The sequence below is a fragment of the Manis javanica genome, chromosome 17 (assembly GCF_040802235.1).
Source record: "Manis javanica isolate MJ-LG chromosome 17, MJ_LKY, whole genome shotgun sequence".
In the NCBI taxonomy this organism is placed as follows: domain Eukaryota; kingdom Metazoa; phylum Chordata; class Mammalia; order Pholidota; family Manidae; genus Manis; species Manis javanica.
Genome location: NC_133172.1, coordinates 58,638,386 through 58,655,316, shown reverse-complemented (window position 1 = coordinate 58,655,316; position 16,931 = coordinate 58,638,386). Strand labels below are relative to the sequence as shown.

General features: G+C 49.1%; 1 protein-coding gene across 3 annotated transcripts in view; it reads right to left on the bottom strand.

Annotated features, from left to right (window-relative positions):
* PLCG2 (phospholipase C gamma 2) overlaps positions 1 to 16,931 on the bottom strand; it is a 142,882-nt gene that overhangs the window by 120,747 nt on the left and 5,204 nt on the right. The window contains exons 1-3 of one of the 3 annotated variants that reach the window (XM_036993777.2): positions 5,123 to 5,243; positions 2,847 to 3,001; positions 84 to 321 (exon numbers count right to left, since the gene is read on the bottom strand). In XM_036993777.2, coding sequence (XP_036849672.2) covers positions 84 to 321; positions 2,847 to 2,978 — 370 coding nt within the window. In that variant the 5' untranslated portion in view covers positions 2,979 to 3,001; positions 5,123 to 5,243. Of the gene's footprint in view, positions 1 to 83; positions 322 to 2,846; positions 3,002 to 5,122; positions 5,252 to 16,931 lie in introns of those variants that run through there. The other 2 variants (XM_036993779.2, XM_036993778.2) reach the window with 2 other exon arrangements.

Sequence of the window (16,931 nt, the reverse complement as noted above, 5' to 3'; positions counted from 1 at the left end):
TAAACCAGCAACACCTACAGGGACAGCGGAAGGCGGGCAGATGAGACGGTGCAGGGCCTCCCCGCCTCACCGCGGATACTCACAGAAGCCCTCGATCTTGTCGGCCGTCTTGCTCCAGGCCACCTGCCGTGTCTCCATGATCACCTGGACGGTCCTCCGCTCCGGGGTGGACTTACGGAAGCTGTACACGGTCATCACTGTGCCCAGCTCCAGGGCCCTCTTGATCTGACTCTTCTCGTATTCTGGAAGGGCGTCTACGTTGACCATGGCGCTCATTGTTGGCCACTTCAGGGAGGAGGAAGAAGGGAGGGAACAAGGAGCCTGGAAGAGCGGAGTGAAGGCAGGAACTGGTTTTAGTTAACGGAGGCTTAGTGAATAGGGCTTGGCCAGCAAAAGCCAAAAGCCTGTCTTATGCCCGTCGGGGTGAAGTTTGGGAGGTCACAGAGGCAGGAAATTGCTGACCACTCACAGAGCCCGGGCAGGACACACAGAGGTTTAAATGGAAGCGGAGGCAGCAGGGAGCCACCCTGACCTCAGTGACCCAACCGCTATCCTGGCTTTGAATAACCAACCCCCCGCCCTCCGCAGAGCCCCTCCCCACAGTTTTATGCTAAGACTATTTGAATAGCCAAAGCAGCCAACTGGCTCCCCACATCCCCCAATCCCCACCACCAGCACCCTTTTCTATCCTGCCCAGAGATTCCTAAGCATCCCTTTACTTCCTAAGCAAAGTTGGGGACAGGAAAAAAGTTCACAATGTGTCCCTGGAGAACTCTGCATGGAAATGGGTCCGAAAGGACAGACCGCCGGAGCCCGGCAGCCTCAGGTTCAAACCTTGGTGCAGGGTCCTGCTATGGCCCCTACAAGCCGCAGCCGCAGCCCCAGAGTGTTAGGGCAGTTACAGATTTCATTCAGTGCCACCAGCAAAGCACCTAGCATGCTCCTTAGCATCCAGTAGATGTTCTTGATGGCCACTTATTCCCATGCAAAGTCAGAGAGGTGCTGGAGCCCGAAATCTCAGAGGCATCCTTGTCTGGCCTCTCTCACACCCGCATCCAATCCACTAGTAAATCCAACCCTTCTTGCCAGGGTCTCTCCCTAGCTCTCCCTAGGATTTTATACGTGGGTCATTCTAATCTCCTACTAACTGGTGTCCCTGCTTCTGGGCCGGCCACCGCAGTCAACTGTCAGACCAGAAGGCAGAAGGATGCCCGCAGAACAAGAGTGAAATCACGCCAATCTGCTCAAGCCTGCAGTTGTCCCGAGCTTCTCTGCACGCTGCCCCTGCAGACGCCCTTGTAAGGATTAAACCAGACAGTGCATCTCGGGCCCTCAAACAATGATGTGGAGTCAGTGTGCCTCTGGGTAGCTATTGCTACTATTGCCACTACTGCCATCACTCGTCCTGAGTATCTTTCTGATGCGAAGCCCTTCAGGAGCCCACCGTTATTAGTCTGCAGAGAGGCAGGTGTTCAGCCAGGACTGTCTGGGCCTCCGCTCTGGCTCTCTTCTTCACAACCTCCTGCCAAGTTGCTCGATATCAGGGCCCTAGTTCCCTCGTCTGTAAAATGGGGATAACAATACCACCCTCAAAGGGTGCTGGGAAGACTACATGCTATACTACACGCAAGCCCCCAGCACTGAGCAAGGCATCTGACATTCATCATGCAGGGCATCAGTGTGGTAACTGAGTGTCAACTCTATGCCAGGCACTAGGAAGCGGACTAGGATGCAAATGAGGGGAGGGGAGAGGCCCAGGCCTTGCCCTTTGCCCCCTCCTCCCTCTACTTCACACCCACAGCCAAAGGCACAAAGGCCCATCTGCAGGTATGCTGGCAGCTGAGGTAAAACCATCGATTACACCTGCTCTCTGCCCACTGTAAACAGCCCAGTTGGCTTAGCAGTTCTCATGTGAAAAGGTAAGACCAGAAGCACAGCCATGGGGGTGCAGGGGGGCACCATGGGGAGGGCAGGGATGCCAAGAGAGCATCAGGAAGGGACCCTGAACCTAGGCTGGGCACTCAGAGGGCTCAGGGAAGGATTCTGGGGGAAGAGGGCATCTGGATCCAATATTTTAAAAGACGAAGCAAGAGGGAAAGTGTTCTAAGTCAGAGGAACAGACTTAAGCAAAGGTCCAGTGGCAGGATTAACAGGGTGCACAAAGAACTCTGCCTGAAGTGGGCCTCATGCCTTGTCACCTCTACTCCAGGTCAAGGGGATGAACAGGTGCCCGTGGCCAGCCTCATTCTGTTTCCTGCCCTCCCCGGGTGCCAGCAGCTGCTCCACCTGCTTCATCTCCTTTATCTCACCAAAGACCCGAGAGGTGAGATAATGTTATCAAGGTCAGGCAGACAGGCGGCAGCACCAGGATGAGGACCCTGGCCTGAATCCAATGGCCCTGCTCCTTCAGCACCTTTCCTGGAATTCAGAATCCTGTGGCAGGATTTGGCCAGATAGAAATCAATCCCTCTCAAGAGAGAAGGTAGAGGACTTGTGCAAGGTCACACAGCAGGCAGGTGGCAGAGCCAGGATCTGAACCTCGTCCCAGCTCTGCAGCTCTTCACCTTGCTGTGCGCCCCCAGCCATGTGCTTCTGGGGGACCCCACCCCCAGGCCTCACGGCCAAAGTACAGCAGGGCATAAACAGGAGACACACAGGTTCCCCCACCTCCAATCACACCTGCCAGCCAGCAGGCACTAGGGCCCTCAGTTCGCTCTGGTGGGCCTTGTACCTAACCTTCCCCAGGTTCCAGGAACTTCCAGCTCAGAAGCCCAGTGGACTGGCTCGACCATAAACATCAAGTCTCTCGTATTGCCTCTTGCCAAGAACTGGAAAGAGATCCTCACCAGCCACAAGATCCTTGGAGTCAACCACCAGAATCCAGCCGGCTCCCGACTCGGGCTTCCAGAGTTCGATGCTTCGGCAACTAAGGTAAGAAGGTCTCCGAGGCCGTGGCCCCAGGGGAGGTCACTAGCCATCACAGGCCATTTCCATTTTGCTTCTGCTTTCAAAAATATATATATATATATATATGAAACAGCCTTGAAATCCCTCTTTTGTTCCCGTTTCTCATCCTCCCTGGGTAACTCTGTAAAATGACCTACAGTGTCTGAGATTTAACAAGAGGTTTTGCTGTTTATACTTTTCATAACCTTCTCTTCAAAATAAACTTCTGGGATGCAAGCATCCAACACCAGGAAGCAGGCGAGCTCTCTTCTTTCGTGCTCTCTGCACATATTAGCCCCATACAGGATTCCGTACAAAATCCCACAAAACAATTTTGGGATGAAATTTGGCAGAGCCAAATCCCTGAGAGGTGACCGCCCCTCCTACACCTGGAAGGGCACTATTGCTGCATCTCACTCCCACCCTGCAGGAACAGGGAGACACATATTTTCATTGGAGGAACCAGGCAGTATCCACCATTGCGGGTAGAAAAGTGTAAACTGGCTCAACTTTGAGGGGAGGCAACCCCTGAGCAGCTATTAAAACATAGAATATTCACATGCTTTGATCAGCAATCACATGTGAAGAAATGCACAAAGATGTTCTCGGAAGCATTGTTTGTAAAAGAAAAAGAAAGCAGGAAACAACTGCTCATCAATGTGGGGGGAGTCCTTAATAAGGGAACATGCACATTAAAGAATGCTCGGTAACTATTGTAAAGAATATGGAAAATTTACAAGCAGTTTGATCTGGAAAGATTCATGAGATACATGAAACAAGAGTTGCAAATCCCTAAGTATAATATAGTTACATTTTTTTAAGGCTATCTGCTTATAAATCCAGGGACAGTGGTTAGTTTGGGAGGGTGGGAAAGGGTAGAGGGAATGATTTGACATATGGATGAGTTTTCTCTTTTAGGTTTTTACTGTTTTCTAAATTACGGAGTGTTTTCAAGTCTTCCCACCAGCAATTTTCCACCAACTCCACCCAGCAAAAGAGCTACTCATAGGGGTCCCCTCCTTTGCCACTTTGAGGGAAGCTTCAAACACTTCAGGTCAAGGGACTGGGGGAGCCATCAGCATCAATAAAACCCGCAGTGAGTACTGTCCCTGAGCTGGTACACATGTGCCACGCACACCTTTGTAACTGGGTGACTGCCTGGGGCTGGCGTGGAACCCTAAATTACTAAGGCCTGTCTGTATAACTGTAGCTAAGGATGAGGGCCGAGCCTCACACGGGCCCTTAACCAGGGGATCGAGAACTAGCCAGAGTACCCTTTCCAGTCCCCAGTTCTCAACACAGCCTTGGAATGTAGGCTGGGTGGCCCTTGTACCCCAAGAAAGAACCTGAGGGTCAGAGAGGTCTTCAGCTTGCCGAGGGTCACACAGCTGAAACTGAAATTCAAGTTAAGTTGACTGACTCGGCCACCTGTTCCCACCGCGCCACGTCACCCCCTCTCCCCACCATACTTTGTCTAGTTCAAGACCAAGGTGCTAAAGGAGCCCCTCCCCCGTGTCCGCCAGAATCCAGGTGCCAAATCCCCGGTCTGCAGGAGACACATCTTTGCCCCGAAGACACATCTTCCGCTTCGCGGGTAACGACCTCTTTGAGATTCCAAAGCATAACCAGGAAAACGCACAGACGTACGCGCATAATCATATACACAGCCGTCGCGGGGCGGGAAAGGGGCTCCTGACTCCCCGATCACTCTCCTCGGCCCTCCCGGGGAAGGGCAGCGCCCCGCCAGCGCCCCGCCGCCCATCCGCCCGCAGGCACCTGTGTAATACGGGGAAGTGCGGGGCCCGCCGTGCGGCCCGGAGGCGGCAAGTCCTGCGCGCGGAGGTGACCAGGAAACCCGGACGCGGGACCCCGCGGCCCCGGAGCCTTGAACGCCAGCGCGCGCACCCTTGCGACCGCAAGCCGCGCCGCTTCCTCCGGGTTCCCATTCAAAGCCGGGGCCGCCCCGGGGCACGGCCGGCGGAGTAGCGCCGGCGACAAGTGAGGAAGTGGCCGGCAGCCGGGCGCGGACCCCGCAGTCACCGCCCGGGCCCGGGCACAGCGCCGGGCGGCCCCGACAGCGCGCCCTCCCCTGCTCGCGATCGCGGCGCCGGGCGCCGGCACCCGGCCCGCAGCTCCCCGGCGCCCGCAGGCGCTCCCGCCACGCTGGGCCGCTCACCGGGGGTGCCGGCTCCGGGATCCCGCGCGCACCCGCCGCCGTCCGGGCTCCGGGCACTCCCTGCCGCGCGCGCCCTGCACTGCGGGCGCTGCTACTTCTGCTTCGGCCGCCGCCGCGCGCCACGTGACTCCCCGGGGCCGCCCCTGCGCCCCCGCCCGCCCCGCCCGCCGCCCCGGGCGGCCCCGCCCGGCCCGCCGTCCGAGACCCCCAGCGCCGCGGCCCCGGGGCAACCAGCACGGCGCCCGCTTACGCGAGCAGAGAGAGAACCGCCGGGAGGGCGTAGCATTTATGGAGCGCGTGCTGCACACACGGGTTTTACGTACATTTAATGAACTCATAATCCTAATAATCCCCCAACGTTGGCAATGGGTGGCCCTCATCTGAAATCCTCACGGAGGATACCCAGGTGTCAGGCCACCTCTTAACTACCTTAGGCAAGCCCAATACCCTCAGCCTCAGTTTCCCCTTCCGTCAGACGGGATCAAAACAGTGGCGCCCCCAAAAGTTTGTTGTAAGGAACGTAGACTACCAGGGAATTGCTCTCCCTTTTTCCCAATGATGAGTCTTATTTATGGCTCACTTTAGAAACTTCTAAGCACGTATGAGAGTGAAATTCCTAGATGTGGCATGTAGTTGATTCATTGAACTGCACGTGCCTATTTCAAGTCACAAATCATATGATGTTACATACTCTTTAGGAGAAATATTGCTGTTTTCCGTTCTTATGTTCATGAAGCAACTTTATTCAAACCTTTCCTGTGCCTCTGTGGAGCATCTTCCTGGCACCAGGGACCGGCTTTAGGGTTACCTACCGAGCTGTCAGAGCACATCAGTTTTCCTCCTGAGTTGCCTAAGTTAAAGCATTTTTACAACCTATGAATGTCGCTATAACTGAAAAAGTTGTATCAGAAGCCACAGGACCTATTCAATGACATTAGAAAATCCATGGATTCATTCCTTTCACTGTTCCTACCTCAGGGGTGTACCAATGCTATTTACCACTTCCTGCAGCTGTTTGAAGGGACCTTTGAAAGGCTTGTTACAATGTTAACCACTTGGAATCATGGGGCCAGTTTCCCAGGAATAATGGCTAACTCTGGGTTAAACTTCGTTGCCTTGTTTTATTTTGTTTAGAACTCCAACTTGTATTTATAGCCATCAGTCCTAACATTTCATTTTGGTACACGTCATGTAATGTACTTGTACACTAGTACAACCATATACATGTATAATTTATCATTACAAAATCTACATGTGTAGGCAAGCATGTTAAATCTCCTGCTGATAAAACGAGATGGTACAATCCAAAGTTTGGGTGAGCACTGTAGGAAGCCTTGGCTCCTAACCTCTGTCCAGACAGATCCTAATTCAGCCTGGAGTTTTCTCTGTTCCCCACGGATCAAGCAACAAAAGAACACGTAGGACATGTTTCAATGCGAGGAACTGTCTTTCAGTCTGTGACTGAGCCCACAGTGTTTCTGGAGTTAACATGTCTGCTGTGTGTGAGATGATGGACACAGTGGAGGCCAGTTTGCTCTTCTCATAAGTTTCGCTGCTTTTCTTCTTTGCCTCATTTTTTTGCCCTCAGGTGAACGGCCAGTGGAATTCAGTGCAATGAATGGGAGTGTTTGGGGCTCTTCATCTCTTACTCTCAAAGTTCAGCTTGGTTGTTCAAAACACAGTAATTGAGGCAGCAGCTCTGATTCTGGGAGAACTCAAATATAAAATGGCCCTTCTTTTCCAAAGCATAATGGGTATGGGGAGAGCCACCCTGAATGTTCAGGCATATACAGCAAAATACCCGGCACAGGTTAGTCGTGGTAGGACTCCAGGGTGTTACAGTGGTGGAGACAGGCTCTGAACCCAGGGCTGTCTGGTGCCAGAGCCCCTAGACAGGCCCGCTGCCCTTCCCCAGCGTTGTTAGGCAGGGAGAAATGGGTTTGTAACCACTTCACATAGATTCACAAACGGGTCAGGAAATGACCTCAAAGGGTGGAGGGAAATTTCTTTTCCTTTTCATATAAAAAGAAAGAAGAAAGAGGAGGGAGGGAGTAACCTTAAAGAACATCATCTTTTAACCAGTATTTTCTTCACTTTTTATTCTGTGGCCCTCACCAGTCCTCAAGTGCGCACACATACCTTTTCCCATAACCCTCTTCCACTCACTAGCAGCCATGGTGCACTGGACCCGTGCCCTCTTGGTGCCTCAGTTTCCCTCTCTGAAAAATGGGTATAACTGTACCTGCCTCCCTGGGGTGTAGGTTGCAAAGATAAAATGAGACAATGAAGGTAAAGCAGGCAGTCCCATTCAACCATCAGGGCTGACTCTAGTATTGTTGATGGTTAGAAGAAAAAGCCTCGTGGTGCAATGGGCAAGCGGGGACTCCAAGAACTAGGTTCAAGTCCCAAGTCTGCAGCTTTCTTAGCTTTGTGACCTTAAGCTAGTTGGTTACCCTCTCTGAACCTCCAACTTACCCATTGTGTGATCTGCATTTGAGATACACAGAAAAGCAAATCTATAGAGACAGAGAGTAAATCAGTGGTTGCCTGGGACTGAGGGCGTGCAGGTGTGGGAAGGTGAGGACTAAGGGGACAGAGTTTCTCTCGGGAGTGACGGAATGTTCTGAAACGGAATGTGAGGTTGCACAGGTCTGTGAAAACACTAAAAGCCATGAAACTGTACCCTTCAGAAGGGATAATTGTATGCTATGTGCAGTAAATCTCAATAAAGTTGTTAAAAGAAATACGCACCTTACAAAGTTGTTTAAAGAATTTCAGATAACAGATAACACAGAGCTTAACACAACACTACTTTCGATAAATAACAGCCACTCATTATAATCATTATTACACAGTGGCCCTTCCAAACTTGGGCCTCGTCTCCCCGCGGCCAGGCTGAAGCCTCCTGCCCTGCCCCAGGGGGCCGTGCCAGCATCCCCCCTCCGCCCCACTGCCAGAAATGACCACAAACTCCTGAGAGCCTCTGAGTTTAGTCTCCTTTCCCAACATTGTTCAGAGAAGTGCATGTTCCCTGGGGACAAGCCTAGTCCCAGCTGCTGGCTGGCAGGCCTCCGTAAGAGGAAGTACCTCCCAGACCCAGCTTCCAGACCTCGTCAGGGCTGGGCCTGGCCTAGAAGCTTCTGCATGCAGTGGGGCAGGCCCTTGTGCTTTTTTCCCCCCAGCTTTATTGAGGTCTAATTGGTAGATAAAACATGGCACATAATAAGTACAATGTGATACGTCTGGACATACACATACACCCACGTTACCACCACCACAATCAAGGTAGTAAACAGATCCATCACCTCCAAATGGCTCCTTGTGTCCATTGTTATTGTTGCTCTTTGTGTTGCTGTATTTTGTGTGTGTGATAAGAACTCTGCATTTTCACACATTTTTTAGTGTACAATATAGTATTGTTACCGCCAGGCACATATTGTCCAGCAGAAGTCTAGAATTTACTCATCAGTGTAACAGAAACTTCATACCCCCTGAACACCTCCACATGTCCCCCACCCCTCCCAGCCGCGGCAACCATCATTCTGTTCTCTGCTCCTGTGGGTTTGACTCTTTGAGATGCCCCACTGGAGCAGAACCAGGTAGTATTTGGCCTTCTGTGCTGGCGTAGTTCACTTAGCTTAATGTCCTCCGTGTCCATCCATATTTTCACAACGGCAGGATTTCCTTCTTTTTAAAGGCTGAGTGATACTCCATTGTGTACACACCCCACATTTTCTTCATTCATTCATCCCTCCACGGACACTCAGGCTGTGCCCGTGTCCTGCTGTTGGGAAAGGTGCTGCGGTGCACATGGGGTTCAGGGGCCTCTCTGAGATTCTGCCTTCCTCTTCTTTAGATGCACAGGCAGACGTGGGATTGCTGCTGCATACAGAAGTTCTGTCTTTAATTTTTTGAGGAAACTCCTTGCCCTATTCCTTAGTGGCTGGACCTTTTTACATCCCTACCAACAGTGCACAAGGGTTCCAATCTCATCACATCCTCTCCCAAACCGTACCTTTTGGTTGTTTTATAATAACTATTCTACTAGATGTGAGGGGATACCTCATGGTGGCTTTGATTTGCATTTCCCTGATGATTAGTGATGTTGGCCATCTTCTCACATACCTATTGGCCATCTATATGTCTTGCTTTGCAGAAATGTCTATTCAAGTCCTTTGCCCATTTTTAAGTCATGTAATTGTGTGTGTGTGTGCTGCTGATCTGTAGGAGTTTGCTATTTAAACTGAGGCCGGCTTTGAAGAGCCTCTGGTTCCATGGTTTTTCTTTGGGTTTCTCAAGCCTTCGGTTCCTGGGGCTTACTTATTCATTCAACGAACATTTGCCAAGCATCTGTGAGGGGGTCAGACCCTGCTGGGCTCCAGGGAGGCAGCAGCAATCATCAGAGCCCTGACCAATGAACGTGCAGTGTAAATGAAGGGACACAGGAAGGGGACTCAAGAGTGAGACTGCCCAGGTTTGGCCCCAGATCTGCCCCTCACTGTCCGCAAGGCCCTGCACAGAACACCCATCCTCTGTGAGGTTTGGGTTCTTCACTGGTAGAGGGGGTTGCCTTGGAGGAGAGAGTCCACTGATGCATGCCTGATTTCTGGGTTCTGATCCTGCTTAAATGGGATCCCAGAGCAGACACACAGTCATCACGTCATGGACACACAACACACTGTCCCCACTGTCAGGGCCTTTCCCGGGGCCTGAGCCTCGTATAAAATCAAGAGAGATGGTCTAAAATAAGCACCAGCGGGGGAGCGGCTGAGAACACAGGACATGAGACGGGCAGGCCTGGTGGCTCTTCCGCTTACCCACCTGTGGGCACTTGGAACGTGGTGGTGAAAGGTAAGCTAAGGGGAGTTCTGGGGGTGACAGGGCATTGGGTGCACTGGTGCATTACCTGTATGAAAAGTTACTGAACCATACACTTACATTAAGTATACTTTTCTGCATTATGTTATGCATCAACAAAAAGATTAAAATATTAGGCAGTTAGCTAAGAGGGGGGCAGGAAACATTTCAAATCTTTGTGGTTTACCAAAATCAGGACGCTTCATGCAGCAAATGTATTTACTCCTCACAATGGAGTAGAGAAACTCAATTATTTTCAAGTCTATTTTACAGACAAAGAAACTGAGGCTCAGAGGCATTAAATGACTTGCAGAGGTGACCCACCAGTTGGTGACAGAGCTGGAATCTGAATCCCAGTGACTTCTTTGAGGTTATTTCCAGAGGATGCTTACCTCTCATGAGAGGGGTTCTCAGGGAGGTCGGAGATGCGGGGCCTACTGACTCAGAACCTTAGTCAGGGTGGGGCCTGTGGATCCACATTTTAACCATCCCCCCACACCTCATGATTCTTTTGTACCATTTAGTATGGGCACCAAGGCCTTCTGCTGAACCGTCGAAGAAACACATGGTGAGTCTTTTCACAGGTGGAGAGCAGTCTAGTATTTGGAGCATGTATAGGAAGGTATTAGCCATAAAGATGAGGAGGTTTTGTCTGAAAGATTCCAGAAACACCATCTCATAATTAGTTTCCATAACTGGAAAAGAGGCGTTGACTAACCCTCCTTTCATGGAATCCAAGACAAATTCTCCTTAAACACAAATTCAATAGATCACTCAATTCACTCATTCAGCCCCCAAGCATTTCCTAAGTCCTTGCCGTGTGTCATCACCACTCTAGGCTCTGAGGATAAAGAGAGGTAATGTCATTGTCAGGAGCTCCTGGCTGGTGGGAGAGACAAGCAGGTAAACAAAAAAAGCAAAACAGATTACACACCTGTTAAAATGGCTAAACTAAAACCAACTGACAATACCCAGTGCGCCGCCCATGTGGAGCCGCTGGATGGAATGTGAAATGGTGAAGCCTCTTTGGAAAACAGCGGGGCAGTTTCTAAAAAATTAAACATATACTTACCATATGAGCCAGCAACCTGCAGCTAGGCGTTTACCCAAGAGAAATGAAAACATATGGCCAAGCAAAACTCTGTATGCTAATGCTTGTGGTGGCTTTGTTTATAATCTCTGAGAACTGGAAACAATCCAAACGTCTTTAATCTAGTGAATGGATAAGCAAACATCCACACACAGAAAGGGTACTCATCAACAGAAGGGAAGAAAGCACTCCCAGGCACAACCCCGAGGATGAACCTCAGCCACATTATGCTAAGTTACAGGTGCCAGAATCAAGAGGCTACGTAAGTATGATGTCATTGATAGGACATCATAGAGTGGTAAAATCATAGGGACAGAAAATAGATCGCTGGTTGCCAGGGGCTGGGGATGGGGAGAGGGCTTGACTATAAACGAGCATAAAGGAATTTTTGAGGGTGGGGTGGTGGAGTTGTTTTATATTTTGATTGTGGTACAGATTACACAACGTTATGAATTTGCCCAGATTCATAGAACCGTATACCAAGAAGAGTGAATTTAACTGAGTGTAAATATTTTACTTAAAAAAAAAAGCTGATAAAGCCAGGATGGGTTAAGAGAAGGAATCATTAATGATTGTTTGGGAAAAGAGGGTCAGGAAGACATCCAGGAGGTGGTGATCCTTGTGCAGTTGAACAGGGAGGTGAAGAGAGAAGACAGGATTCCAGGCAGCGGGAACAGCATAAATGACACACACTCTGGGGAGTGACTCAGTTCTGCTGGAGTGAAAAGCGTGTGTGCCCAGAAGGCAGGCAGGGCTCGACTCACACAGGGTCTGCTGAGTCTTGCTAAGGCATGTGGACTTTCCCTGAGGACAAGGGCAGCTCCCGAAGGTCTTAGAGCAGAAGAATGACCGGCATGATTTCTGGTTTGGAAAAATCGTGTGTGAGCAGCAGAGGGTGGGATGAGCCAGCCAGGCTGAAGGCAGGAGACTGGCCAAGACATTCTTTCTCAAGAGTTGTGTGTTCTTGGCTGAGACATTTTGTCACTCAACAGATATTAACCGAACACTTGCCATGTGCCAGGCAGACAGTTACAGAGAGCTGGGAGTACAAGAATGGACCACAAAGCCCTGTGGCTCTTCCACTCTACTAGGGAAGGGAGCCCACAAGTGAGGAAACTCATTAACAAGGTCATGTGAGATGAGAGTAAGGACTTTGACAACGCCACCAACATAACCGGGGAAGTGAGGGAGATTAGACAAGGCAATCACAGAGACCCCTCGGAGGAGGTGACATCTGAGTGTGACCAGAGGAGGAGCTGGCCTAAGTGAAGGTCTGGAGAAGGAACTTCTCAGGCAAGTGCAAAGGCCCCAAGAGAGATGCCTGATTGCTTCTGAGGGTCACACAGTGGGTGTAGAACACAGAACCCCTGAAAGTCCTGGGGTGGGGGGCCCGCTATGCCCCCCCTAGAGTCTCCATTCCAGCAGAAGAGGGGCAGAACCTCCCCCAAGGAGCAGGTGCGTTTCTGTCCTCTGCCCCGTGTCTCCATATTTTGGTGAATACTAGTTTATGGCCCCAAGCATGGAGACAGTGTCCTGAATCCATTAAGGAAACTTTCCTCTTGATTCTAAAGGTCACAGCTGTTGCCATTATAAACAGTGCCATGTTGACAGAGTCACATCAGCTCCAGAGACGGGGAGACTTAAGACACACCTGGGAAGGCCAGTCTGGATTTTCTAATTTACAAAATAAAAAATAAAAAAAGACTCAAGCAAGCAAATATCCATGAATATCTGATGACTCATGTGTTACCCAAGTTCTCCCTGTCAACAGAGCTGGCATCCCAGTTCTCTCCTGGCATGTCACCTCCCTCGGCCACGCACTAGGGGCATTCTTTCACAGGTTGAACCTCTGCGTTGAATCGGAATCAACCTGCCAACCAGCCAGCCAGACCACCGCTCTGTAAGAGATCAAAATGTCCCTGAGAAGGTCCATTACTTTCCTGGGATTGCTGCAACAAAGGACCACTAAGTGGGTAGCTTAACACAACAGAAATTTATTCTCTGACAGTTTAGGGGACAGAAGTCCCAAGTCGAGGTGTAGGCAGGGTCCCAGAAGGAATCTGTTCCATACCTCCCTCCTAGCTTCTGGCGGCTGCCGGCAACCCTCGATGTCCCTTGGCATGTAGAAGCATCCCTCCAATCTGGGCCTCTGCGGTCACGTGGCGTTCTCCCTGTGTCTGTGTCCCCATACCATCTTCCCTTTGTCTCTCTCTCTCTGTCCTCTCTCCTTTTTATAAGGACCCCAGTCACTGGATTTAGGGCCCACCCAAACCCTATGTGACCATGTTAACTTGATTACATCAGCAAAGATCTATCTCTAAATATGGTGACATTCTGAAGTTCCAGGCGAACATGAATTTGAGGCGGACACTGTTCAACCCAGAACACACAGCAGCAAACGAGATGGAGGAACCTGGGCTTGTCGCGGGCCTCCTGCAGAGCCAGAATTACCGGAGCACTGCCTGTGCGGCTGAGCAGACAACTGCCAGGGCTGAGAACCCCACAGGACCTGCCTGGTGAAAATCCACAGCCACCAGCTGCCTCCTGAGGAGAGTGAGTCTATTCAAAAGGCAGCTGTGGGCAACTGTGTTTCCCAAAGACAACTGCTCTCCTATAACGTGAGTCTGATATTCCTCCACTGAGAGGTGGTATCCAGGTTCCCTCCCCTTGAACCTGGCCAATCTTTGTAACTTTTTACAACTGCCTCAATAGAATGTGGCAGATGGGATGATGTATGAGAGCTTCTGCCTGGCTCAGGAATCATGCTTAGGAGCCCCAAGCTGCCTTGAGAAGACCAGGTACCCTGAACTCACCACACTGGAGAGACTGCACATAGAGACTACACAGAGACAGAGATGCCCAGGCAGCCCCAGCTGCTCCAGCTTCCCTCTGGTCAAGTCCTTCCAGCCAGGCACCAGACAGGAGAGTAAAGATGCCTTTGAGATGACCCCAACTCAGGTCAGCATCCACCTGCAACTGTACGGCAGACCCTGAGCCAGAACTGCCCCACCACTCCTGAGTTTCTGTCCCATAGAAACATGAGCAATAATAAACAAGTACTGTGGCTTTAATCCAGTAAGTTTTGGAGTGATTTGTTATGCAGTAATAGATAACCAAGACAAGGGGTTTGCTTAGCAAGTCCAGGGCAAAGCAGAACTATTCAGGGCACTGGAAGGGAGGCAGGGCTCTGCCATCTGGAACTCTCCCCTTTTGCCCATTCCTGGGCCTCTCCTTTGACCCCTCCTCTACATAAAATCTTGTAAAAAACAAGTATTTTAAAACATCCATTTCAAGGGGCACTGTATGGTCAGCCTGCCTTAGCGGGCTCTGTATCCCAGTGTGGCACTCTTTGCACAGGCTATGCCCACTGTCAGGAAGGCCCTGCCTGGCTCTCTCATGCTTCCCTCTGACAAATTATATTTCATCTTATAGGACTCAGCTCATTATATTAAGGGGAAAGACAAGGCAAATTTTATACACATATTTTAAACTAATAGTTAAGAGTTAGTTTAACGAATAATAGTATATTATATTATAGTATATTATGTATTTGCAATCACTCTGAAATATATTTAAAATTAAGGTGTGTGAATGATTAGAAAGAGACACAGACAGATAAAATATGTGATAAAACAAACACAGTAAAATGTTCATGGCATAAGAAGAAAACAAATTGTACCATTTGCAACAACATGGATGGAGCTAGAGGGTATTATGCTCAGTGAAATAAGCCAGGTGGAGAAAGACAAGTACCAAATGATTTCACTCATTTGTATAAGAACAAAGGAAAAACTGAAGGAACAAAACAGCAGCAGAATTACAGAATCCAAGAATGGACTAACAGTTACCAAAGGGGAAGGGACTGGGGAGGATGGGTGGGAAGGGAGGGATAAGGGTGGGGAAGGAGAAAGGGGGCCTTACGATTAGCATGTATAATGGGGGGGAGCACGGGGAGGGCTGTGCAACACAGAGAAGACAAGTAGTGATTCTACAGCATCTCACTACGCTGATGAACAGTGACTAATGGGGTATGTGGGGGGGACTTGGTGAAGGGGGGAGTCTACTAAACATAATGTTCCTCATGTAATTGTAGATTAATGATACCAAAATAAAAAAAAATGTTCATGGCAAAATCATGTGTAGTAGTTATAGGATGCTTGCTATACAATTCGACTTTTCCATATATTCTAAATGCTCATAATAAAATGTTGAGAAAATAACAAGAGATAATTAAATAACAATACAGTGAGCCAGGTATACTTCTGAACTTTAACATCTGGAAACTAATTCAATCCTCAGTCCAGCCCTGTGAGGGAGGTTCTATTATTATCCCCATTGTATTAATGAGGAAACTTCCCATAAAGAAGTTCAAATCATGCCTAAGTTCGGAAGGCTGGTAAAGGACAATAGTAAGACTTAGCCAGGCAGTCAGTTAAGTCCTGTGCTGTGCACTTAACCATTACAACATTCACCTCTCACTCAAGTACTGCCCTTATAATCATAAGAATTATAATTTTATAATAATAATACACTCACATTAAAGTTTTATATACTGGGCTTCTGCCATTCGTTTTGGCTGCCCAGTGAAATCAGCCCTCCTCTGTCCAAGGCAGCCCCCCCTTAGGAGGCTACACCTTGCCAAGGTAGAAGCCAGAACCTTTCCCAGCCTCCCTTGCAGCTATTGAGTGCAGACATTCCTGTCGGCCCCATGAATGAGGCACACCAGCCCCCAGGCTTGTGTTCAGAAGCTGGAGAGGGGAGATGTGGGTCTCAGAAAACACATACCTAGGGAAGACCACGGCAAAGACACCTGGAGTCCAGTGACAGCAGGACAGCAGTAGAACGCTGAACAGTCTGCGCCCAGCCCTGGCACATCTCCACTGGAACCATCTCATGCCTGGCTTAGCTTTGCTTCTGGCCATATCGATTCTGGACCTGGATCTCTGTTGTCCCCAAGAGTCTGTAAGCACCTATGTCCTTGAATAAAGTCCCTGTTTATGCTAACTAGAATGAGTTCCTGCTCTACCTCCCAAAACTAGTGGATACATTGAATCTTCAGGGTGATTGTTAACTACATAAGGAAAAGTATGCAGAGCTAAAAGACAGGAAAGGAGCTCTTGACAAATGCTGAGTGGAATGGATAATGTCCTACAATTTAAAGGGAAATGGACATGTATGTCTATATGTAATATAAACTATCTGAAAAATCACAAGAGAGTGGTAACAGTGACTATCCCTAGGAAGGAGTTTGGGTGTCTGGGGCTCAAGACAGGAGACTTACTTTAAACCCCCAGAATTCTGTGCCTTGTAAACAGCACCTACCAAAAAAATAATACATAATTGAATTGGTTATAAGGACAAAGAAAAAGGAAACATGATTAAATACTAACCTGGTGGTCTTTGGGTGAGTATTTTTCCACCTTTTTATACATTTCTGCATGTTTCAACTATCTCATCATGAGGATATATACTTTAATAATTAGAAAAAAGGTACAGTGAAAAAGAATTAGAGCCCACAGAATGGGAGATCTTTGAAAATCATATATCAGATAAGAGACCTATATCTTGTTTCTATATAAATAGAATATATAAAGAAGTCTTCCAACTCAGTAACAATAAGATGAATAACCCAACTTAAAAATGGGCAAAAAATCCAAATAGACATTTTTCCAAAGATGATATATAAATTGGCAATACAGTACATGAAAGATGCTCAACGTCATCAGCCATACGGGAAATGAAAATTGAAAATCACTTATATCACTTCATACCCATGAGGAATGGCAAAAAAGAAAAAAAAATACAGTAACAAGTGTTGACAAAGATGAAGGGGAAATTGGAACCCTCATACATGGCTGGTGG